The sequence below is a fragment of the Tiliqua scincoides genome, chromosome 4, assembly GCF_035046505.1.
Source record: "Tiliqua scincoides isolate rTilSci1 chromosome 4, rTilSci1.hap2, whole genome shotgun sequence".
NCBI lineage: Eukaryota > Metazoa > Chordata > Lepidosauria > Squamata > Scincidae > Tiliqua > Tiliqua scincoides.
The window spans coordinates 22,413,146-22,438,628 of NC_089824.1; the positions used below are offsets into that span (position 1 = coordinate 22,413,146).

The following is a 25,483-nucleotide window of genomic DNA, read 5'->3' on the forward strand; positions in this document are numbered from 1 at the left end:
AGAGGTTCATCATGGGGGTGTCGCACTGGCCTCCTTCACCGGGTGATGCAAATCCTAGTGATGCCACTGGTACTGCCCCGGAACTATTATGATCTTGAATGCTGTAGCTCCCCTCCAAAGCATTTTGAACTCCTGTTGCTGGCTTTCGCTACATCTGGTAGCAGACAGTTCCAAAATGCAACAGGACAGTATATTAATAACAGACCAATCCTACCCTGGGCCAGCCCATGACATGTAACAGTGTTAGTGCTTCCTCCACTGCATGCTATGGGATGGCCAGGGACCAGGCAGCTATGGAGAGGTAATTAATTTGCCTACTCTGCCTCATCATGGTCCCCAATGGGCCTACTTGATTCTGCGCCAGCTCTTTGGCTGGTAGCAGTCTGAGTGACTCCGATGGGGGGCGCGCAAAGCCAGGTCTGAGATGCAAGTTATCAGCAGAGCTGCTACTGCTGATTTCTGCCCCCAGCCTATCCTCGACACATCCCTGGCAGGCACCAATCACTGCAACAATCCTCCCCTAGAATGCTCCCTCTGCCAACAAACCTGCTCCAGGGGGCTGGGCAGGTCATTAGCATGCGCCAGAAGCTGCCAGTCATTCATGCTGGCAATCTCAGCCTGTGCACCATCACCAGAGTTCCTGCTGGTACACCAGCGTCCCAGGCCTTGCGATGACAGAATGCTGACAGAATAGGGTAGATTAGGCTACGTGCATCAAGGGTTAAACTACTGCTACTGGGGGGGGGGAGCTCTGCTGCCCAATCACCAATATATCCACAGAGACTTGAGCAGCTGGTGAAGTGAAACTGTATTTAGATGGGTCCCAATGCTAAAAACTTTGAGAAGCACTGGTCTCAGTTAATCATGATCAATATTACTTCTACTACAGCCCCCTAAGAGCAGACATCTTCTGTCCTCAGCTTATCTAGGGAGAAAGAACTTCAAGTAGACATAGTTTCACAAATGAAATTTTCCTTCCACATTTCAGAGTGTAGAGATCTCTGCAGAGATTGGCAGAAAGCCTCACCAGGGATCTCAAAAGTTATTTCTGAAGATTTTTTTTTCCCCAGTGGGAAAAAGAGCTTTGGCCATTGCACTTGCTTTCCTCCTGAACTACTGAGGGCATATTACATAATGGGTTGAAAGTGACCCTGCATATTTATATCACTGTAAGGCCATATAAGGGCATCAAACTCTAGGCAAAGGAAGATTTCATTATAATGGTCAAGTAACTCGATTGTTCATTATATAATGCTTCCTCCCCAAAACCATCCATCATGCCCATAGCAACTTTCAATCTCAGTTAAAGAACTAGAAAATGTTTCTGAAGCCACATTTTACAAACCTAGAATAGTGACTGCAGCTGAATGATCCAAAACCTGCATTTGCAGAACAGACCCAGACAGAATCTTTGAACATAGCCCAGTTCCCAACAGTGTTGAGCCAAGTATTTGAATTTCAATTATGATTGTTATCGGGCTACAATATTTCTATAAATAGCATATTGCCAATTATCACAGTGAGAACATCTGAATCTCTTTCGGGCTGCAATGAAAAGGGGGGAAAAATCTACTTCTTCATTCCTTTTCTAGGAAGGCCATATGTACCTTTCTCAATTTTTAAAGATTAATTTACCATAGCACAGATGCAATTTTCTCTGAACAGTAAAAACTTGACATAAAGTAAGTCCTGCAAATGGAAAGGTGTCCCTGTTTTTCACATCTGATTTGTTCACCTTGACTAAACATGGAAGCCTAGTTTTCACATAACAATAGATGAGGTGGTAAACCTAGGATTGGACTGTACCACTTCAGACCACAAAGGGCGACGCACATAAGCGAACACTCCTGCATGCAAACAAATTCCATGTACAAAAAACCTGCTGTCAGTCTAAACTTCCTCCTGGAGTGCCATTTTGTTACAAAGGAATTCTTCTTTCCCCATTATGTGATCTCCTTGGTAAATGGATGGACCACAAATGAAACTGAAAAATAAAATAAAGAGCTCTGAAACTACTTTGGTGTCTACAAGGCCAAGGGAGCTTTGTATCTGTTTCTTCAACAACAGCAATTTTTCTTTTTAAACAGAGGAGTGTTTCAACAGGAATTTGTACTCTAGCACAGATGTCTGTAGTTCAAATGTGGGGAAGGCAGAAATATTACTATGCCCAACCCCTCGTGTTTTGCAAAGCAACCGTGTTCTGTATTCAAGACAAAAAGCATTTCTCCCCGCCCCTTGGCTTTCTCCCTCTCTCATGTTTCTAATGCAATATGGGGAAAAAATTATTCCCCCCCCCCAACAAATTTTGTTGTTCTTTATATCAATTCTGAAATTTCTCCTGTTATGGGAGAAAAACAAGGTATTATTCTCCAACATCTCTCTAACAACATGTCATAACCCACATTCTGTGACAATAAAAACTGTTTCTGTGCCGACGTGACACTTTCCACTCCAGCTGGATATACTTGGAGTTGCTCATGTTTTGAAGCTCCTAGATTCAACGCCAATGGGGCAGACTAAATTTTCATGCCAATCTGAATGTAGGCACTCTAAGTCTGCAAGGCTGCAAATCCTTGAGAAAAAAAAGCTAATCATTAAATGGCTGCTCGCCCAACGAATGCCTAAAGATGCTCTCAAGGCACTGTCAGATCAGAGGAAGTCAGTCATGCGCAATGTTGTCACCGGTCACCTTCGATATTCATTTGTATTTTCTGGAGCTTCAACCCTACTGCAGTGGGGTGAGTCAGGCGGCTCCAGGAGCCATCTTCTTTCACAGTAATGGGCTGTCTCTAATTCTGTAGCAGAATTCTGTTCCTGTGATTTTCTGCTTGCTGCCTGGCCTGAGGTTATAGCCTGTACTATTTACTGATCCTCATTAATACCGCTGTCATGTGGAATCAGTTTAACTCGCCTTTAATGGAATATTATGGAACGGCCTGAATGTGCACCTCCCTTTGAAGTCAGAACTCACAGTTCACAACACTTTTGAGCACCTGTCAGATGTAATGTCGTGAAACTGGAAATGGATGCACAAATATGTGAATGCTTTAAATTAGCTTTGGTTGAAACAATGCAGTGAAGAATCTCGTACCTCCCCCTTGCCTGCTATATCCAAGCCCTTCTGTATAACCCAGTAGCCTTTGCTTCCATTCCTATGGGTTGTAAGTTCACACTGTTCTACATCTCTGAAACAAGAGACGGATTCCAAATCCCCAAAAGCACCCCAATCAAGAGAATTCTTATTTCAGAGGCATTCAATTTAATGCCACTCTTCTCCACGCAAGACACGGGGCTCCCTAAGGAGCTGTTAGCAGATACAAGATCATTGGTGGTTGCAAGATGCTCTCAAGGAAGGAAATCAAGCTGCATGCTCCAGGTCTTGTTCTCAGGCAATGGGAAGTGAAAAGCGTTATTTTCACTTTCTCTACAAGACTGTTTCTGCATCCTGCATTCCCCCCAAATCTCCAAAATGCTTTGAAAATGACTACAGATAAGCATATGGGGTTATTCAATGAAGCTGCTGTAAACTGGAACCTTGCTACATCTTCTGAGTACATTATCTAAGGTCTATAATGATTTAATAGTTATTCCTTTTCTTCAGGCAACCCTAGGACATGCACTCCTGTGAAGGGAACTAGGGTTCACTAATAGAGAAATATACAACTTCTTCACCAGACTCTAAGTCCCAAGATTCTTTGGGGAAGCCATGATATTTAAACTGGTGCTAAACTGAAATACAGTTGTAGTGTAGAGATATACCCTCGGGAGCTTTCGATGAGGGATGTTGTCAAAACCATTGTCAATCACAGCATATCACAGGATCCAAGTCTGCATTCTGTTCTGACTTCTGAACTGGAATGTCTGAATCCATGCAAAAAAAACAAAACAAACGAACACAGCATGAACACACTGTGTAATGGAACCTTTGGTTAATTGCGGATTTGGTTTGAAGCCTAATTGATGATGTCACTTCTGGCCAAGACATCAGTTCCAGGTTAATGACTGGATCTGCTGGATCCTGACAGATTGTCATTCTAAAAAGTGGTCCCAGTGCTAAAACGTTTGAGAACCATTGGGTTAAACTACAGGAAGCAAAGGTTAGAAATAAATGAACTGCTTTCATAATAGAAAGAAGTATACCATGGTGCCCACAAAGACTCTATATTAGGACATGATAACATTTCATTTACTCACTAGCTAACATGTTCAGGAGTAAACAACGAGGTAGCCAAGTTTGCTGATGATACCAAATTACTCTTGATGGCAAAATCCCAAAGCCTGCAAAACCAACTCTGCAAAAAACCAGCATGCAAATGTATTTATTTTACAATATTTATAAAGCTGCCTCGTAATAGGGAATTGGCACAAAGCTAGCTCTATCAGTGTTTATTAGGACAGCTAAGAATGAGGCTCCTGCATTCAGGCTAGAGGCAGTCTCTGTTGGGTATAAATGACAAAGGATCATCATACTCTGCTGTGAAATCTCTGGGCATCCTGCCGATTGCTGCTGGGAACACGTACGAACTAGATGGATCTTTGGTTTTATCCAGTTGATGCCTCAACCTTCTGTGATGCCTTTGTGATTTGTCCACACATTGTAATTGTGTTGCTCTGAATGTAGTTGTGACGTTCCAGGCAGGTTAGACCTAGGCTCCCACTCACACGTGGGCTGTGCGGGCCTGGAAAGACTGCACAGCCCAGGTCTACCTAGTTGGTAGACCTGGCCTCCTGACTGGATTCTGGAACCCCGGTTTACCTGCTTGGTAGACCTGGGCTCCTTCATGGACTCTAGAGTGCAGAACCCAGTTCTACCCAGCAGGTAGACCTGGAGTGCAGAGTTCTGTTTTATCCTCAACTATTTTTTAATGCACTATACCACTATATTTTATCAAAATCCTCAGTCTTCTTTGACTCCATGACATTGACCGTGAGTTACATCCAAAAGCAATATTCTTTCTTAACTCTGTGTATTGTATACTCCTATACTCAGGGGAGAGATAACCTAGCTGTCTACATTTCTGCTACCTGATGTCAATGAGAAACTTTGTGCTTCACTCAAACAGCTACCAATATAGAAAAAATTGTCAGCGCATGTACATGATGGGAGCATGTCTTCATGTGACTGTTCCTACGAGGTAAGGTATAGCATGCAGAGCCATTTTAGTAATGTTTTGTACTTGGGAACAGAAAATGCTATTTTTATCCATATGCTTAATTATATTTATATCTATTCTCTTGTCAATAGTTTTTGAAAGAAGAACTTCTGCTGGATATAGCACGAGTGAATCATTTCTCTGTCTGCAAATCAGGTAAACATAGCAAGCCATTTCAAATTACCATGCACACCACTTACTTGATATGGATAACTTCTTACATTGTACAAAATCTCATAACAATCTGCTAGAAGACCAATATTGTCTGCTACTCATACTGACCAAATGCTTACACTAGTTGAAACTGGAACCTTGAGAACTACTTAAGAGTATGGACAAAAAATCAGTCATGCAACAGTGAATTTAAGAAGAGCCGGCTGCACCCAGCATCCTGCTTTCTAGAGGCCTGCCTTTAGAAGGCCCACAAGCAAGGTGTAAGGGCAACAGGTCTTTCCAACTATCACTTCCCCGGAGTTCGTATTTATAGGCATTCTCCCAGTGAACACAAAGGTTCCATCTAATCTCATGCCTAACAGCCACTGAATGTCATTTCATCTGTTTTTTCAATCCCTATGTTAAAGCCATCCCTAGCACTCAATTACATCTCAACTACCATCACCACATTTTAAGGCACTGAATTTCATAAGTCGGTTAGGCATTATGTGCAGATGGACTTCCTTATCCTAAATCTTATTCCAATCAATTTCACTGGATGACTGTGGGTTCTAGTGCTATGGGAGAGGGAGGGGGGGAACACTTTTTCTATATCTACTTTCTCCAAACCATGCAAAATTCAACACATTTAATGGTGATGTCCCTCTTCAATCGCCCTTTTGTTTAAGATAAAAGAAAAAGAGTGGGGGGAAATGTGGCGCTCTTAACTTTTTTCGTTTGAGTGGCAACACTCACACCTACACAAAGAACTGCTTTTGAAATGCCCCTCCGTTTCTAAAGAGGTTTGCCAAATGACATGGATAGATTTAATTTGAGAGTCATAAGCTCAAGGCATTTTGGACATGCAGACCTCATCATATACAATAGTTCTTGGAATCCAGGCCATAATGTCCACATCTATTCCTCCATTTTGCTTAATTAAATAAACTCTTAACTAGATGTCCGAAAACAAGAGTTCTTATTTTCCCCCGAGTTTGTAACTCCCACAGTTCACAACTCCCAAGATCCCATCTCAAGTTAACAAACAATTTGCCACCTACAGAAGCATTCATGAATTTGGGATGCTCTTTTCTTCTTCCCAGAGCCTGTGAAGACCAAATTGAAGAACTGTGAAAATCCCTTTCTCACTGAATCTCAATGACCGTGCCCAGCTAGGAAGATCCTTGCTGGAGTAACCACCTCCTCTCTAACAGTTTTACAAAGAATCTTCTAAATTCCCATAATACCTGAAGGCCGAGATGTCTTGAAAAGGGAATTGGACAAATTTATGGAGGAAAAGTCCACCACAAGATACAAACCATGATAGAACCAGTTGCAAGGGAGTGAAACGGGATCTCATGTGCTCTCTGAGGCATCTGGTGGCCAACTGAGGGCCCATTCCTATCTAACTCTCTGGCACCAATGTTGCAAGGTGATCCCAAATGTTCCAGGATATTCCCAGATGTTGCAAGAGATCCCAAGATTCCAAAGCAAACTCAGTAGGCAGTGGTGATCAACTTCAAGCGTTTATTGTAAATCCAAAGATTCCAAAGGTTGAGAGTCAGAAGTGAGAGTGAGACTAGTCACACCCAGCGCTCTCTCCAGCTCGCTTTTATTACAATCTGGGATTCCCTCCTTGAAACACATACATTTCTCATTGGAGACAATTCATTGGTTGGTTACAAATCACCAGTTGTTTCAGATTACGCAATTCCATACATAACATCATACAGATTTGAGCAGGCAGTAGATGGGTACTGCACCTGCAATTTCACTCAAAATGACCTCATCTCATAATGACTTACTTTGGCCTCCATTGTAGCTTGTGAAATGCAACATACTTGCAAAAGGTTGCGGGCTCTGCTAAAAACACAAAACTGCTACCTCAGGCTTTTCTCTGGGAATCTGACCTTTGCAATGTGAACCCGGAAATGACTTTGATGTGAATCAGAAAATAGCTTTGATATGTTGTCTTAAACCTTTAATGCTGTTAGACCACTTAAACTAACTTAAAATAATGTGTTATATTGTTAGTTACACTTGTATATGCACCAAAACTGGTTTTAAAATGAAGAACAAGAAATATAAGAAAAACTAAGCTTAAAGCAATGATCCTCTATAATATATCTGGGGGACCTGGTGACTAATACTGTTCCAGCGTGTGTGTGCCGTTTGCTCCCAAGAATCTTCAAACCAAAAGTTTCTTAACTTGAAGCAATGATACTGAGCCTGTGTGTTAAAAAAAGCAAGACAGACCGATTTTAAAAGCTCAAACAATTTTTTCTTTTTCTCTTCTGGTTAAAAAAAAGGACTGTTCATTCAAATGCATTCTTATCTACTGTGCTGAGAACATCTGTGGCATGCGGCCAAGTCCAGCCAAACGCTTGGCTTTCGTTTTTTTTTCTCTTTACTCTAACTTGCTTGGACATTTCTTCTTTATTCTAACTTACCCATACAGACCGATCAGAAACATACATTTCAGGTAAGCATACCTTTATTTCCTTGTATCTCCAATAGAGCCGCAATGCAATTCCACTATAAGGGAAAAACATTCCTTTGCCTTGAGCAGACATCTGTGACTGCCCCTCCCACTGCAGGATGCAATGCATGCCCTGCTGGCATGACTGCATCAGCTCTGGAAGGTCGAGTAGGATTGGGCCCTGAGAGATACAGGAAGCTGGACTAGATGGGCCAGAACTCTTCTTATGTTCTTATATTGCACTAGATTTTTAATTTGCAATTCCTTGAAATGCAAATACAAAGAATCCACACAAATGAAAACACAGTTAAGAAAATGAAAACAAAAGATTTAAAACAATAGAAAAGTAACCAGAAAAGGTCCATTAATCCCCAACTCCAACAGGATAAAAGCATCAGTGAAAGGAGACTAGGGAAGAACACATATAGACATCAGTATAAGCAGTGGTTCCTACTGGGACTCACTTTTTAAAATGACACTATAGCAGCCATTTTCAACCACTGTGCCATGGCACACTAGTGTGCCATGAATGGCCCCCAGGTGTGCCGCAAGAATTTGGGAGAAGGTCATTTATCAATAGGACCGTTGGGGGATGTGAACCCCCACTGACAGCACAGTGCACCTTGTCAATTGTCAAAAAGCTGATGCGTGCCTTGACCATTTTAGTGCCAGTGTGCCGCAAGATGAAAAAGGTTGAAAATCACTGCTCTATAGGGACCTACCTAGTTTTATAAGACTAAGGGCACAATCCTAACTAGGTCTACTCAGAAGTAAGTCCTATTTTGTTCAATGGGGTTTACTCTCAGGAAAGTGTGGTTAGGATTGCAGCCTAAAAAGACTAAAAGGACTAAAATCCACTTTACCAGATGCTCAAGTCTCTGTATTCATCCTTTTCACTGGGGGGGGGGGGGTTTGCCTTCTAAAGCACTTGTTGAGCTCCAGGTTCATTCGATCAGGATAATTCTGGTGGCCTTGCTTTCCCCTTTGCCCAGTCTTTGATAGGAGATGAGGCGTGTTCACTTACTCATAAGTAAATGTGCATCTGTGACTCTGTTTCACTTTCCATAGGGCTCAATTTATTTTCCTCATCGGCTTGGAGGCAAAGGGACTTCATTCTCAAGAATTATTTTTGGGAGAGGGGCTGCACTCATTGGATCGGAACAGTTCAGGTGCTGTTGCAGTCCTTTCGGCCTGCACTTCAAAATGGACTGAGACACATCACCTTCTCATTAGTAAACACACACATGCAGCTCAAGTTTCATTTTCCATAGGGCTCAATTCATTTTTCTTGTCAGCTATCAAATTGTCAGTTTCACGACCCACCAACAATCAGGTTGCGAACCATGGTGGGTCCCAACCCACAGTTTGGGAAACACTGGGATACTGTATTCCATAATTCAAGGGCTATGATGAAGAAAGCCCACATCATGGTCATCTATATGGAATTCTACTCCAGTGAAGGGCAAGGTCTCAGTCAGGCACTTGGAAAAATGTTTCTGAGCTAGACTGGCAGTTTTCCTGCTTGGCCACAGAACTCTGTGTCAGGTTCCTGAAGGTATCAGACCACACTTCAAATTCATTTGCCCCTGAGTGGCCTGGCACTAGACAGTTAATCAGTTTCTTTCCTGTGCTACCATGGCTCCAAAGAGTTCAATCAAACTCATATACTCCAACAAGTCTTGTTTACTGAAATTAAACCAAATTAATTCAACCCAAGTTATCTTGAAATTAATTTTGAAAGAATGCACTCTTGGCCAGGGTCTGCTTAGGGCATTTGTATTTTTATCTTCCATTTCTGAACAGAAAGGTCTAAAACTACTAAGAATTAGATTTGACCTTGTCTTTATAGAGCATGGGTGTCCAAAGTTTTTGGCAGGAGGGCCACATCAGCTCTCTGACAATATGTCAGGGGGCCAGGGAAAAAAAGAAGTAATTTACAGTTAAAATTTGAATAAATTTACATAATTTTACATAAATGAATATATTAAAGATGAACTTATATGAATGAATGAAGGTCTTGCAATAGCTCAAGGCCTATAAAAGGCCTTACACAAAGCAAGGCTGGCCTTTCCTTTGCTGCCGCTACTGCATCACAGACATGAAACAGCAAGCAGTGGAGGGAGCCCTCATCCCACAGCTCACACGAGAGGTCAAACAGTTGCCCTCCCGCAGAGAGCAGTTGCGTCAGGCCAGTGCGGGCTCCAACAAATCTCCAGAGGGCCAGAGGCCCATTGGAGACTGGGGGCTCCCAGAGGGCCGCATTGAGAGGCCTCAAGGGCCGCAAGTGGCCCCAGGACCGGAGTTTGGGCACCCCTGTTATAGAGAGATAGAATGTGTTAGTACACTAATGCAAAACATTAGTAGCATTCCAGATTCTATAGGCTTCCATTTTCAATTTGTAGCACCCATGAATTGCTGTAAGTGTTGACATACTAAAGCTTTTGCAACTCTAGCTGTTTGCTGATCATGACATGGGGGAGTATTCTGAAAAATATTTTTATTTGGATTTAATTTTTCATGCTAGAGTAATCTGTTGGTACTGTACATACTGACAGCTTTAATTCAAGGTACCAGAAACCAAACACAAATTCTCCCCACATGCTAATTTACAACAAGGAATTGTTGAATATATGGACAATTTGCTGGATGTACTACAGACAGAAGGACTCTGCCGCCAATTTAATATAAATTGCTCAAGCCTTAGGGTCATGAATGAACACTGCAACCATAGTGGCAGGATTAATAGGACTCAATTAGTGTACGCAAGCATTGTATCCATGGTGAAACTTTAAACTGTAAACAAAAAAAAGTTTCCTATACAAACTGTCCTCAAATTACTAAAGTACTTTTAAGTATGCATGAATCAGCATATTTTAGCTGACTTGCTAATTTCTTTTAACACCATTAGACCAATAGCAAAAAAGGGCTTACTTTCAGCAGCAATGGTTTTTACATGTCCCAACTGCTAGAGCAGTGTTTCTCAAACTGTGGGTCTGGACCCATTTGGTGGGTCACGAGCCAATTTCAGGTGGATCCCTATTCATTTAAGTAATAGACTAATATATTAGACTTGATGCTACCATGGAATGTGACTGCATTTGGGGAAATGTTACAGACCTGGACTTTTAACAAGCTATTATATATATTCTTTTAACAATGATAACAAATGGGACTTACTCCTGGGTAAGTGCAGGTAGGATTGCAGTCTAGGATTGAAAAAAAAAATTTCCTGCTTGATGATGTCACTTTAGGTCAAGACATCACTTCTGGTGAGTCCTGACAGACTCTCATTCTAAAAAGTGGGTCCCAGTGCTATATGTGTGAGAACTACGGTAGAGACCCTAGGTGCAAACAGCAAACTTAACTGTTCATCTGAATCACAAGGTACGATGTAACACCTTCAGTTTAAAATAAATGTAAACATTCTTCCATTGAGGTTAAAGAATTGTATCAACTTTTGCTAAATCTGCTTGAATGCCATTTGTCATCATTTGAATCAGTTATATTATCATTTTTCCCACCTATGCTCATTCTAACACTTTCCTGTCTCCTCTGTTTTCCCATCCCCACCTGCCTTGCAGTACACATCTTCAATTTTCATCTCCACTCACCGCACAGCCAACATGCTAGTAGGTTAAGATACTTGACTGTCCCAACTAAACAATCATCCTTGGAGTGGAGGAAGGCCTAAAGTTTTCGTGTCGCACTGAATGGCATGTTTTCCTTTGTGACAGCCATTAAGCACTCTGTGCTAGCAGAATGTGAGTTTCGGTGACGGAGTGGCCCAATACGATTGGGCCCCAAGTACAATAAACTTGGAGGTTCAGCACTGCACAACAGCACTGTAATCACCCTGAATGATGGACTATCTTCTAACATGAGGTCTACACTGTGGCCCAAATCAGGTTCTCAAAAATGTGACAATTTCTGTTCATTTTCTTCTCTGTCCGACCAATCAATTTGATTCTGAGCTCTTGTACTAAGAATAGCAACAAATTTTAACATTAGTCATTTTTACCACTCAAAGTACAGATTCAGAGGAAATGGGCACTTTGAGAACCAAATCCATCTGAGTAATTGCAATCCAATATTCTCCTCCTGGAATCCTAAAGGAAGGTAATTGTGCTTTATTTAGCTTCAGTGAAAGCTCAAAAGTCCACTTACCATAATATGAAGCTCAAGGACTTATTTGCATCAAATGGTTCTCTCCAAATATATGCATCTGATGTTTGCAATCCTGTGCACAATTTGGCTGTTGCAGGTGCCTGGATGTCTATCATACATTGTATTTAAAACTAAACATCTGTGCAATGTCCTAACTTGGCTGCTGTGTGCTTGATCTAAAGTCAGAAGTTGGACACTAAGAAGCAATACAGTAACCATATACAGGGTCCACCATCCATGGATACCATATCTATGGTTTCACTTATACACAGTTCTGCAAATGTGGGACCCCTCCACGCATCCTTATGCATCCTCCGGAGGCAAAGGGACCTATGCTTCCCACGCATCTGGAGGCTCTTCTGAGCTCCCCAGAGTCTGTGCGCATCTGCCTATGGCTTCTGTGGGTCTCAGAATGGCCATTTAAGCTGAAAAAAGCTTACGCTTTAAGCTTAAAAAGTTTTAAGCTTACAAAAAAGCTTTACAAAAAAAAACTGTAAGTAGCATTTTTTTGGCCTAAACAGTCATTCTGAAGACCTCAGAGGCCATGGGTAGGCACAAACAGCTCACCTTGCCTTGTGAGGCTCAAAGGCATGGGGGCATCCTACATATCCATGGTTTAGGTATCTACGGAGGTTCCGGAACAGAGCCCCCCTGAATACCAGGACACCACCTATACCTGTTCTTGAAAGTTTTTTAAAAAACAAAAATATTTAGGGCTGAGAACAAATTGATCATGTTAGATATTTTGTTGTTTTGCCATCTCAAATTTTCGAGGCAGATGGCTCCATGGGCCTTTTTCTACCACAGTGATCTTTTGCTGATGCTAAAAAACTGCAGAATTAAATTTGCAATCCAAGCTAAATGCAATCCACAAAAAACTCTCTGTCAGGGAAAGACCCCAAATGCAACATTTCTTATTATCCCGAATGCAGAGAAAATAACCCCATAGATTGTACACTAGCACTAATGACAAGAAAAATCCAAAAAATAAATTTTTCATTTTGCAAAGACCTATCACTTACAGCCAAACCTGTTTTCTGCTGTGACAAAATGGCTGCCGATTTTAGGAGTGCTGCCACCCAAAGTGGCAACACTCTAGGTCCATCACTGGAGCTGCCTACACTTGCTGGAGCAGGTAAGGCAGAGGTGGGGGCAGAGAGAGGTGAAAATGCGGGGCTGTGGGAGGGGGTGAATCCAGTGGCAATTGTGTGCACCAGATTCTATACCCCATTTCTTCAGCCTCCATGCCCCCTTCCCTCATATTTGCACTAGTAAAATTACTGATACCAGTAATTACTGACACCAGACATCCACTAAAGTTGAGTGTTGAGAGAGTTAGAACAGACAAAAGAAAATATTTCTTTGCCCAGCATGTAATTAGTCTGTGGAACTCCTTGCCACAGGAAGTAGTGATAACATCTTGCCTAGATGCCTTTAGGAGGGGATTGGACAAACTTCTGGAGGAAAAGTTCATCACAGGTTACAAGTCATGATAGGTATGTGCAAACTCCTGCTTTTAGAGGAAGGCTACCTCAGATTGTCAGATGCAGGGGAGGGCACCAGGATGCAGGTTGTGTCTGTTGTCTTGTGTGTTCCCAGAAGCGTTTGGTGGGCCACTGTGAGATACAGGAAGCTGGACTAGATGGGTCTTTGGCCTGAGCCAGTGGGGCTCTTCTTATGTTCTTATGACACAGGTACAAGGAGGCTGATTGAGGGTCGGGAGGCTTATACAGGGGTAAAGGGATTTAAATCCTCTTTCTCTGTTGAAACCTCCTGATCCCCCCCAATGCTGGATTCAGTGTGTCCATTTTTTTGCTACAGCTGCACCAGCAGGGGTGGGGAGGGGAAGAAGTGGATTGGACTCTTACAGCCCAATCCTATGCATGTCTATTCTGAAGTAAGTCTCATTATAGGTAATGGGGCTTACTCCCAGGTAAGTGTGGTTAGGATTGCAGCCCTAGTCTTCCCAACACACCAAAATGAGAAAGAGAGCTTGGGCAAAAAGATGCTTTACTTTTTGGCAAGAGCTCCCTTTGCTGAAATGGGTAACTATGTCCTGCAAGCCACAATGTTCTGAATCTAACCAATGAATCTGGGGGAACAAATTAGTCTCATTATTCATATTCTATATATAATGCACTTTAGAAATTACTAGCTGGAGCATCAATCTTAAAAGTGTAGGAATACTGAAATTCAGTCTAACGTTTGCTGGCATTTATTATCTGTCTCTCCAAGCTCAGAACAAAGAGTGCGTAATGGGAATTACAATGGATTCTGTAGCTCACCCTATGTATGCACTTTGGGGTCGTAGACTAAAATGTGACTGTTGTATCCAAGGGGGATTTTGAGAGTGGATATTAATTTAAATGCTGGGTTGTCATACTAATTGGCCCACAATCAGCCTCACAAACCCTAAAGACAGAAGAGACTGGGAGTGCTTCATCTTGGCCCTAATGTGGCTGTCTTCTCAAAACGGCAGGGAAGAATTGTCTTGGACAGCCATTTTTCTAGACATCAATCAACAGTATTTATATACCGCTTTTCAACTAAAAGTTCACAAAGCGGTTTACAGAGAGAAATCAAATAACGTAAATGGCTCCCTGTCCCAAAAGGGCTCACAATCTAAAAAGATGCAAATGAATACCAGCAGACTGCCACTAGAACAGACAGTGCTGGGGTGAGGTGGGCCAATTACTCTCCCCCTGCTAAAAAAAGGAGCACCCACTTGAAAAAGTGCCTCTTACCCAATTAGCAGGGGTAGACATTCTTCTTAAAGAGACATTCTTCTTAAAGGATCAACCTGAACAATCTTTTCTTTCTCTTTCAAAATCATTAAGCATTGCATGATTAATGATGCAACACAGAAGGCACATAATCTCATTTAGAGCCTAATGTTATTCTTGTAATGTTTAGGTACCAGACTGAATACACTAAAATAATAAATCATGAGTTAAAGGACAATTATATATACACAAACTAGAGAATTGCTCATGGGGGGGCACAAGTATATTGCAACGGTTAGAGAATATGCTAACAGACACATGTCCTCCCCCCACTTTCCCCAGATCCTAGTCTGCCATTTCAGCTGAAGTTGGGATTGCTTAGAACAGCTTGTTATTTTTCCCCACGGGAGTGAATTACAACCATTTGGTCAGTAAAGAGGCAGATGTGGAGAGATATTGGGATGAGGGCCAAATCTCTCTTCCTTCTGATAGATTCAACTGCAGTCCTTTCACTGGGTCCCATGGCTAAGCAGGCCTTTTAGATGACCACAATGAACTCTACTGCACTTCTGGACAAAGTCCTATGGAACTGTAGCAGTGGGATGCTAGTTCACATCCTGCTGGATGTTGATCCTCAGCGCCAGAAATATATTGGCACCAAATTCATGTTATACAGTTGCAACATTCATTGTGCCAGTACAGAGCTGGGTCTGGTGACATATTTAGAATTACGTCTAGTGTTGTCCTGTCCCAGCCTTGAGTCCTCTCTGCTATACCTGACTGCAGCAAAACTTTTAAAGAGTATTATCACACTATCATGAGCTGATGTGCTAGGGAGCAATCCTTATGATGCGTTTTACATACACTGATTCAGTTAACACAACTTGTCAGTTTGGACACATGCGCATGTGCTTCAGCTGCCATTTATTTGCTTTTGCACAACATAGGCCAGTTCTATCAATAACACTGGGCTCTAGGAGGTGTTTTTTTTTTGTTGTTTGTTTGTTTGTTTGTTTTGTTTTTTAATGCATACTGTTATCACATAGGCATTTGTGAAATGAGTGTAAGCTTTTCTATACATTTCAGATACCTGGCCCTGAACGTATTTCGTATGAAATTGCTTTTTACTGAGACATTTTGACCATTGGTCCATCTAACTCCATTCATGACTGCCAGCTGCTCTGCAGGATTACAGGGAGAGGAGGTCTTTCCCAGTCGTACCTGAAGATGTAGAGGACTAATGCTGGGAACTTCTTGATGCAAAGCATCTGCTCTACCCCAGAGCTACAGGCCCAACCCATTTGCTTGGGGTCTAAATGTTTAAAAAAAATAAAATCAGAAGCTATTCAGTTCTGTTCCAATGGGTTGGATCACAGCACTTTGAGACAGGGGTGCCAGGATTTCTATTAAGCAATAGCCTAAGGCAGAGGAGTTGATAGACATTAATAACTCATCTCAGTCCAGTCTCTCCATCCCCAGTTAAACTGCTTTTGTTGCCTATGCTGATCATTCACTAAAGTAAGGCACTCAATCTGCTTGCACTCAATTAGGCTGTCATACTGATCCATATATTCAAACTGACTGATGTGCAATTCCAAGCAGACCTCAGAGTTGCAAGGTTAAAATTGCTTTATACTGTGCTATTCCCTGTTTCCCACTGTAATATGGGATAAAGCATCAGAAAAATACATGAGAGTTAACATTTGGAATGTAATATTTCTAGAAAGTTTTCAACTTTGAAACATACTACAGAACGTATAGAATCAGAGATATTACTGAGAATAAAGGTATGGAAATGATACTGTGTTCGTTCAGCTCAGCTAGAATGTGTGTAGCAGCATATTGGAAATCTTCTAGTCTTCTGTCTTTGATGGACTGCTATTCCTAAATAAGGATTATTGCTTTAGTGTCAAAATCTACATAGTACAGAAAATTGAAGGACTATCAACAACAAACAGTTTTATTTTTAAAAAATGTTTTGTTTATTGAACTTTGGAGATAAGATACAGCCATAAGGGTTGGTTTTACTTTTTGCACAGTATAGTGATATTATATTTAAATGCCATAATAACGAACAGTCGAACAACAAAACATAGCAAAGTTCGGATAGACAGTTAGGACACATCTTGACAACAAAGCAAAGAAGCCATTTTCACAGGAATTGCGAAGCTTGTCTTTGCCTTTTGCCGGTATTAACCAGTTGGCTAAATGTCACTGGTTGACAGAAACAAGTGTTTCAGCCAGGGGTCCTGAGCAACCACAGAACAGCACTTGCCACAATGCACAGCATGCATGCAAAGTGAATCTAATACTCACTGGGTGGCCTTGGTTGAGTCACTATGTCTCAGCCTCAGTTCCCATCTGTAAAAGCAAGAACAATGTTCGACCTCATGGGACTGGAAGAATGAAGGCAACAACAAAAAAAGCAATTTGCGCAGAGGTGCTATCAATTAGAGGATACAAAATAATAATCATAAGAAAAACCTTGTTCTTATTTCAATGACCAATAACAAAATGTATAAATATAAGACATTATCATATAAATAATGATAGGGCTGTTCTCAAAACACCCATTATAATGTGGCAAGTAAAATACTTCAATATCATTCCTAATCTGTTATTGTAAAATACCAAAGTTTCTTGCGAGATGGCAGTCCCATTTCCAATTTTTTTCCTACCCATTTCAGAGCTATTCCATGCCTCAAGGTGTTTACATTTGTTTTCATTTTTATATTTTTATTGACAGATCCAGCAGCGGAAAGAACAGCTCTGGAGAACTGAGAATAACTGCTGCCAAACATATGCCTTTGAAATAGAGCCAAAGCCAAGTTCTGCTATAATCCACTTTTCACATTTTCCCTGGTGTACCTCAAGCCATAGTCTCCATCATACCTTTGTCTGTTGCTTTGCAGTGCCACCAAGAAGCTTCCAGAAGAAGCCAAGCAAAAAGCTATAGAAAAATGTTGGAGATGAAGGACAGCCTCCTTTAGACTGATGTAAAGGCTCATTGTTTTAAGCATATTATTTCTTTGGAAATGGCTCTTTCTGGGGAGTGGAATAGCACAAGGCCAAGTACCAAGTTGTACTGAGCAGAGCTTTTGGTGAAGATTGTTATGTTGCCCTACACATTTCTCGCCTGCAAGCCAGATACTTAGATGGTAGTTCAGTTGCCTGGTATTCCATGCTCCAAAACTGTAGTTACCTCACTGAAAGAAAATAAGCATAGGTAAATTTGCAAATGGATGACATTTCAAATGTGGGGGCTGGGTGGGTGATGGATAAATTAGAAACAGTAGGAGATAATCTTCTTCCTGGGGAATACTGAAAGGATGATTACAAACGTTCAAACAAGTATTACCAGATTAGTTGCTTCGAAACCTGGTCACAGAGCTCAAAAATCATTATTTGCTCAGAAATCTGAAGGGGAAAGAAACACCACCTCAGCCTCCTCTTGAACCTTTCTCGCAGGCAGCAGCAAAGCTCATGCCCAACACAGTTTAAAGGGGTTTCCCTTCCCCTCCCTCACATTCCCCTGAGGCTTATGTTTACAATCCACACAAATGGGGACTAAAAGAGGGAAGGAAAGAAAATATTTTCTATCCTGCCCCTCCAAGAAGCTTAGGCCCAAACAAAACATTCAGAAATCCATGTTACTGGGCATTTGCCACAGCATAAGCGCATGTTGGGAAGTGATACTCGTGTAGATTTCTTTATTGTATGAGTTTTATGCAACTGAACATCCAAGTACAGGTGTGCGCCACTTAACGACGGAGACATGTTATCCTATCCCTGTTGTTATGCGATTAGGTCATTAAGTGACCATTCAGTCCAATCTATTGCCTTTGTTGTGTAAACAGACACTTCCTGCAAGACATTAGCTGGCTGCACAGGCTGCTGGAGATAGACTGCCTGTTCTTTGCATCAAGAGCTTCTCTGTTGTGCAACTCTGCTGCGGGCTATGGGAGATGCGATTGCCTCATTAAGAGCATCTTTATTGTGCTTTGACCACCATCGTTTACGCTGTCTGTCGTTAAGCAAACAGTTGTTAAGGAGCACACACCTGTATCTCTTTGCCACTTAGCCTCCTATTCCATGAGTTCAAATTTGCATGTGGATTTCTGAACGTGGATTGCAAAACCCATGTGAAGCTCTATATTAATAAGTTTGGTAGGTGAGACAGTGTCCTAGACTATCCTTCTCGGGAGCCCTTCTTTGCCACAGTTCTTCTCTTGCAGGTCTCATCTTTCAAAGGCAGCCATCTCCTCCCCACATAAACTGCATTCAAGCCACTGAAAGTACTTTCCACCATCCCATGGTCTGCTCCAGCCTGGCCTGCTTCCTCATTCCCCAGTTTCTTCTCTACTGTCAACCATGACTCTGATTTTCTTTTTTGCAGTACTCCATCTTCCTGCTTCCACTATCTGAGACCTCAGTCTAATGAACTCAGTAGAACAAAGTGAAAATCTGGCTCAAATTGAGCAAGTTTTACCTCCTCCATGCTGAATGTACAGGGAGCATACAAGCTGAGAGAATCAAATGCATGCATTATCATCTTTTTGCTCCGCTTGTCTGGTGGGAGAATAATGCATTGCACAGCTTTTAACTCGAAGAAAAATAAATACCTCTCTGCTGTGGCTATCTGAAATCCCTCTGTGCTGAAATTTTGTGTGCCCCAGTGAGCTACATTTCCTCACACAAAGCAAGTTTGCACTCGTTCCGATATGATCGAAAAGGCTTCATTCCATTAGCATGACGGCCTTTTAAATTCAAACCCCCCCCCCTTGCAAGCCAGTTCCGATAGTCAACACACATTACCCATAACAGCTATTTTATGTCAAAGCAGAAAGATCAACATCAAGCAGCATGAGCTTTGAAGCATTTTCTGGATTCATTTTAGAGATTATGAATTATAATGCATTCCTATTCTATCAGGTTGCTCCTCAATGAGTGCCGATTGTCAGTGATTTCAATGGCTATGTGTTTCATCCTACCATGTGTTCAAGTACTCTACTGGTTCTCAGGACTTGATAATTAGCAGCCCAAAAGTACAGAGCCATTAAAATCACGACAACATGCTCTTTTAGAGAACTTCAACAGTATGATGCAAGAATCGAGGGAGAACCTCATCTGATAGGTGGCAGTTCCATTTCATGCTTTTTTCAAGCTGAGGTCTTCCCAGCCCTGCTACCTAAAGTCCTTTTTATTTGAAAAATGCCACGATTGAACATTGGATTCTTATCAACTATGCACTCTGGCACTGAACAATAGTCTCTCCCCAGCCTGCGAGACATTTATTTTGCTGAATTGCGATGACCAGGGTCAATACTAAATACCAAAAGTACACATCAGCAAATGGAAACCTCACAACCAAATCCAGCACCCTACAGAGAAGCAACTGACCCTTGAACACAGAATTTTTTCTTTTTTTTTTTAAGAGGTGGTTCTGACCAACAAGCTTCTTGGCAAGTCATTCTGCAGGATGGATGCAGTCCTAGCCCACCAGCATCCATCCCTTCTTCAGAATTTCAGGAAAACTCATAGCCAATCAATGCTGGAAAAAGTGAAGGATGGAGATATCTCCAAATACCCACACATGCAATGGGTGCTCATTAGGGAGCTCTATTCCACATTGGTCTTATATTAAGGTTCATATGAAGGAAAATCCCTTCCTGCCACAAATTTGAGCCATCTCCCCCCCCCCTCCTCCACACCAAAGGTTCTTTCAGTATGATTACTGCCTGGTAACTTTACTAAACTTTCTTCTATATGTAAATACAATTAAGGAACAACAGAAACGTCAATTAATAACTAAGATTCGTAGTTTTAATTTAAACTAGGAATTTCAGATGCAAAATTGGTGGTGCTCTCCTATTCTTGCAGCACAGTCCTATATAAGTCTACACTGAAATACCATATATGCTCATGTATATGTCAAAAATTATGCCTTAAAATTGACCCTGAAAACCTGGGTCAACTTATACATAGGTCATTGCTGTAAGGTCTCCTCGGCTTCCAAGAACAGGTGCTTGGTGAGGTGGGGGGGAGACTGGGCTGACAAATGGGATGCACAGGGTAAAAGGGAGGCTATTTTACCTTGTTCTGAAGCACCATAAAAACGGAGCTATTCTTCAAAGAGGAAGGAAGGTGAAGCAACTCCTGGGAGTTGTAGTCTTTGTGAAGGTTGCTGCTGTAGAAGTATTGTACTCCTCACAAAGCTTACAACTCAATTTTCTTCCTATCTGGAGAATAGTTGCTTCAGAACAATTATTCATTTGTTCAATTATTTGTTCAATTATTCAAAATAAGTCATTTTTTCAAGATGTGACCTTGGGTAAAAATCAGACAAAATTACCATATATAGACTTTCATACACCCCTAAGTTTTACCTTTATCCATGGGTCATAGCAAATTCAATGATTTTTGACTTAAACCCAGCCCTCAGTTTATCTATGAGATTGACTTATACATGAGTATATAGGGTAGATCTTATTGAGTACACAGGCGTACGTTCCAAGTCCATGTACTCAGCCTTACCGCATTACTGTCCAATCCTAATCTCGCACCCGACCACCAGAACAATAGATCTAATGGCGGGGAGCACTTTATGGTGGCAGCCTGCTAGCAGTGCGTGGAGCAATGCACTACCAGCCTGCCACAGCAAGGCCAAAGCACCCCCAGATAGTTGAACTACCAGGAGAAGATCCACCAATGAAGGTGGGACAGGGTGCAAGGAGGGTGAAATGAGGTTGGAAGGCAGAATGGGTCAGCAACAGGGGTGGACTGGGTTTGGGAAGGGAGCGGGTTCAGTAGTAGTGGCACCCACCGAATCTTAATCCTCTTACCCACACCTGATCCTGTGGTCTGGATCCACACAGACCTGTGCCAACAATTTCACTAGCACAGGTCCAAGTAGACCTCTCCTCACTGTGGAGGCTTACCCCGGGGTAAGGGAACAAGTGTTCCTTTACCAAGAAAAGTTTGGCATGCCTGCGTTGCACAGGGCAAAAGCATAGGATTGGTGGTTTGGTGGGTGACAAATTTCTCAATAACTGGGAGATATACATTTCTGGGTATTGGTTCTGCTGTATCGTTTTCTCATAATATTATTGTAGTTGCCTCCACACCATTTCTCCTTTCCTGAACCCACTTATAAAGTATTGCTAGGCTTCATTAGCATAGGGTGAATGAAGCTGCTCAAAATTGTACACCATTTTCTAAGGATATGATGTGTCCCACTCATGTCCACCCTCTTTCATGGAGGACAGGTCATTTAAGCCATTTCTGCCCAATGTTGCATATATGCAACAGGGATCAAATGTGCACACCGGTGGGCTACCCAGAAATGTGTTAAGTAGATCCTAGTAATATAATGATTAGAAAGAAGCGAAGGATGCATACATGCAGTTGTTCAAGATATTTCGGATGCAAACAGCCGGTAGTTCACGACAAAGAAGACTTTAAAGTCTTCCATGGTCTTGGACTGCAAATTGCAGAGATTGCAGATGCCCTGTTGAGATGTGCTTGGGAAGGAGAGTGTGACTATCTCTCTGCCACGTGAAAGGATTGTCATGCTTCTCATGTGTCTGAACCATACCCACAAAATAAGAAAGGGAGAAGAAAGCCATATCAAGATAAGCACTTTCCCTTATGATAAACTAATGATAGTGAAAAGAACTGTACAGTTTGAGTATGTTTGGATTCCTGTGTTCGGTGGCTGAACTCTCCACCTGAAATTCCATCTAGCTCTGGTTTTCAAAGCAAATCTCTTTAAGCCCCAAAGACCTGAAAACACATTTTTCAGGAACTTAGATTTAGTAACTGCTCAAGATAGAGTATATGAATATCCACAAGAGAGTGCTTCAGAGTATGAAAGTCACTCTACCTTAGCCAGGAGGGAGCAATCTTTTTCTATTTCTGATTACACAACTGTCAGTATCTGTACCTGGAATTAATCACTGGGTTCATTAAGAACATAAGAACAGCACCACTGGATCAGGCCATAGACCCATCTAGTCCAGCTTCCTGTATCTCACAGTGGCCGGGCAAATGCCCCAGGGAGCACACCAGATAACAAGAGACCTCATCTTGGTGCCCTCCCTTGCATCTGGCATTCTGACATAGCCCATTTCTAAAATCAGGAAGTTGCACATACACATCATGGCTTGTAACCCATAACAGATTTTTCCTCCAGAAACTTGTCCAATCCCCTTTTAAAGGCATCCAAGCCAGTTGTCATCACCACATCCTGCGGCAAGGAGTTCCACAGACCGACCACACGCTGAATAAAGAAATATTTTCTTTTGTCTGTCCTAACTCTCCCAATACTCAATTTTAGTAGATGTCCCCTGGTTCTGGTGTTATGTAAGAGTGTAAAGAGCATCTCTCTATCCATTTTATCCCTCCCATGCATAATTTTTTATGTCTCAATCATGTCCCCCCTCAGGCGTCTCTTTTCTAGGCTGAAGAGGCCCAAACGCCGTAGCCTTTCCTCATAAGGAAAGAACTTCTTATCAAGCCCAAGATATATGTATTCATGCTAAAGAATAATATATCATAACACATCATCTTGGTTCCTACATTTTATTGAAAATATTCCCAAACACAATTTAAGTGTTGCCATCTTTTTTTTTCAAAACTCTAAGAGAGCTTCGATCACGAATAACTTGCATTCCACCCCAAAGAGACTTTTCCATTCATTCCAAGAAGAAAGTTTTTGCAACATAATTGGCTGCTAAAATGTAGGCTGATATTCTATAAACCAGTGCTTCTCAACGTTTGTCCTCTGCCATATCACTTCACATGGTCCACCTATTCTAAATACCACCAGAAGTAACTGGTCATCATGGTGACTGACATCATTACCAGTTACTTCTGGGTTGGGAGGCCAAATGCAATGTGACAAAGGTTGCAATCCTAACCACACTTTCCTGAGAGTAAGCCCCATTGAACAAAACAGGACTTACTTCTCAGTAGACCTGGTTAGGCTTGTGCCCAAAAACCAATAAGAGGCTCAGGGTGGATAGGAGGGCTTTCTGACCACACAACAGCATGCTTTGGAGTCTCCTATCGCTGTTTATTGTGTCATGTTCCTTGTCTCACTACTGGGCAGCAGGTGTCCAGGGGTCCTGTGAGTACCACCAGACACCACCTCAAGTACTGTACAAAGAAGTCAGTCCCATTGAGTTCCTTCTGAGAAGGCATACATAGGGTTGTGATGTTCATCAATCAATAGTCCTGTTCATACACCTTCAGAACACATATATTTTTCTAAGTTTGTATTTGTTAATTTTTGCTGTTTTAAAAAAATTATAATAATGATAATAAACATATAGCCTAATCATATTGGGCTGTTGCATATGAATGCAAAGTTAGTGGAATTTAACTGATACTTCCCACATATAAGAAGAGGAACAGGATGAATCTTCTAACCTTTCTATATTACAATGAAGTCACAATTGAAAAGGACCTGCATTCAACAGACTTTGGAAATAATGTGCAATTTCTGATGTCCACAGAGGTCCATTAAATCCTACCAGACAGAGGGAGCTCTGTAAATAGTTAAGTGTCAGCTCGCACTGGAGCTCCACCATCAAGCAGGTTGCTTTAGGAATGCAGAGTTCTTCAGTACTTCCTAAGGAACACCCCATTCTTAGAGAGATCCGAGAAACGAAGAAATATCTCCATGCCTAGATTGTTGAGGGCAGAGGGCCAATACCAGCTTCAGTTCAGAGGGTGTCTTAGATGATAGGTCTACCTGCCTGCACTGAGTCCCTTCTGTCACTAAGGCATCTCAGAATGGAAATGTTCCTCCATTTCTAAAGGACCCTGCTGGAGAAAAGAACAACAGTGCTGAGGGAGCTTTCTTAGGTAGTGGTTTAAGGGACTAATGAGTGAAAAGGATGTCCAGATTTAAGGGACTTCCAGCTTTAACACTACTTTTTTTTAACACTTCCAGCTTCCAGACACTTCTTTTACACTTAATTAAAGTTCATTAAATCGAGGGTTCACTGTAATTGTGTTACCATCCTTCCTTACAAAGCATATGTCAAGGCACTTATGAAGCATTCCACTCAATATTGTTAGGAAATTATGTAAGGGGGCTGGAGTTCTGAAAACATTAGCCGATGAACACATTTCATAAATGCAGAATAATGGCTGGCAGCTCAGGATTATCACGGAGGTTTCCACAGAAATGTGAGTGATACAGGATGCTTCTTAATTGGAGATTTCCCTAGAAGGATAGGGGGCCCTCACTAGGGGTCTGCTATAACCCCAAGTTACAGTATCTAAAAGGAGGGGATGAGACTGAGAATGTAAGATGACCCATTTCACCCCTCCCCTTGAGGTAAGCAGAAAAGAGAACCAAGGAGGAGGAACAGGCTGGCCATTTCTTGGGCAATCTGTATCCTAAAACACAGACTATCGTTTGAACTGTGCAAGGCAGAGGTTGATATGGAAGGTAATGCCAACCAAGAGCCAAAATACCTTCTGGGGTATGAACTGCCAGCTGGGGCTAGAACCAGTTGTTGCATGCAGTAGTGCTCTGCTATCTACATCCATGCAAATGTTTTACCTGAGCAATTTTACAGGAAGCAGGGAGTATAAACATTGTACATCTCCAGGGATCTCTCCTCCACTAAAAATCAAAACCCAGGTTGTGCTGTGCCCCTGGAACTTTGCACTGCTCAGGGTAGTGGGGCACAAACACATAATATTGTGCTGCAACCATCAGCTCTTAACAGCACTGTATCACCACACAAGGCTCTAGAGATCCTCCAAAGCCAGGGCCCGAATATATGTACTCTTACATA

At 41.9% G+C, this 25,483-nt stretch overlaps 1 protein-coding gene across 2 annotated transcripts in view; it reads right to left on the reverse strand.

Moving 5' to 3' along the window:
- OXR1 (oxidation resistance 1) overlaps positions 1–25,483 on the reverse strand; it is a 275,460-nt gene that overhangs the window by 182,928 nt on the left and 67,049 nt on the right. For both annotated transcript variants that reach the window (XM_066622804.1, XM_066622803.1), the window contains exon 3: positions 16,989–17,033. In XM_066622804.1, the coding sequence (XP_066478901.1) occupies positions 16,989–17,033 (45 nt within the window). The remainder of the gene's footprint in view (positions 1–16,988; positions 17,034–25,483) is intronic.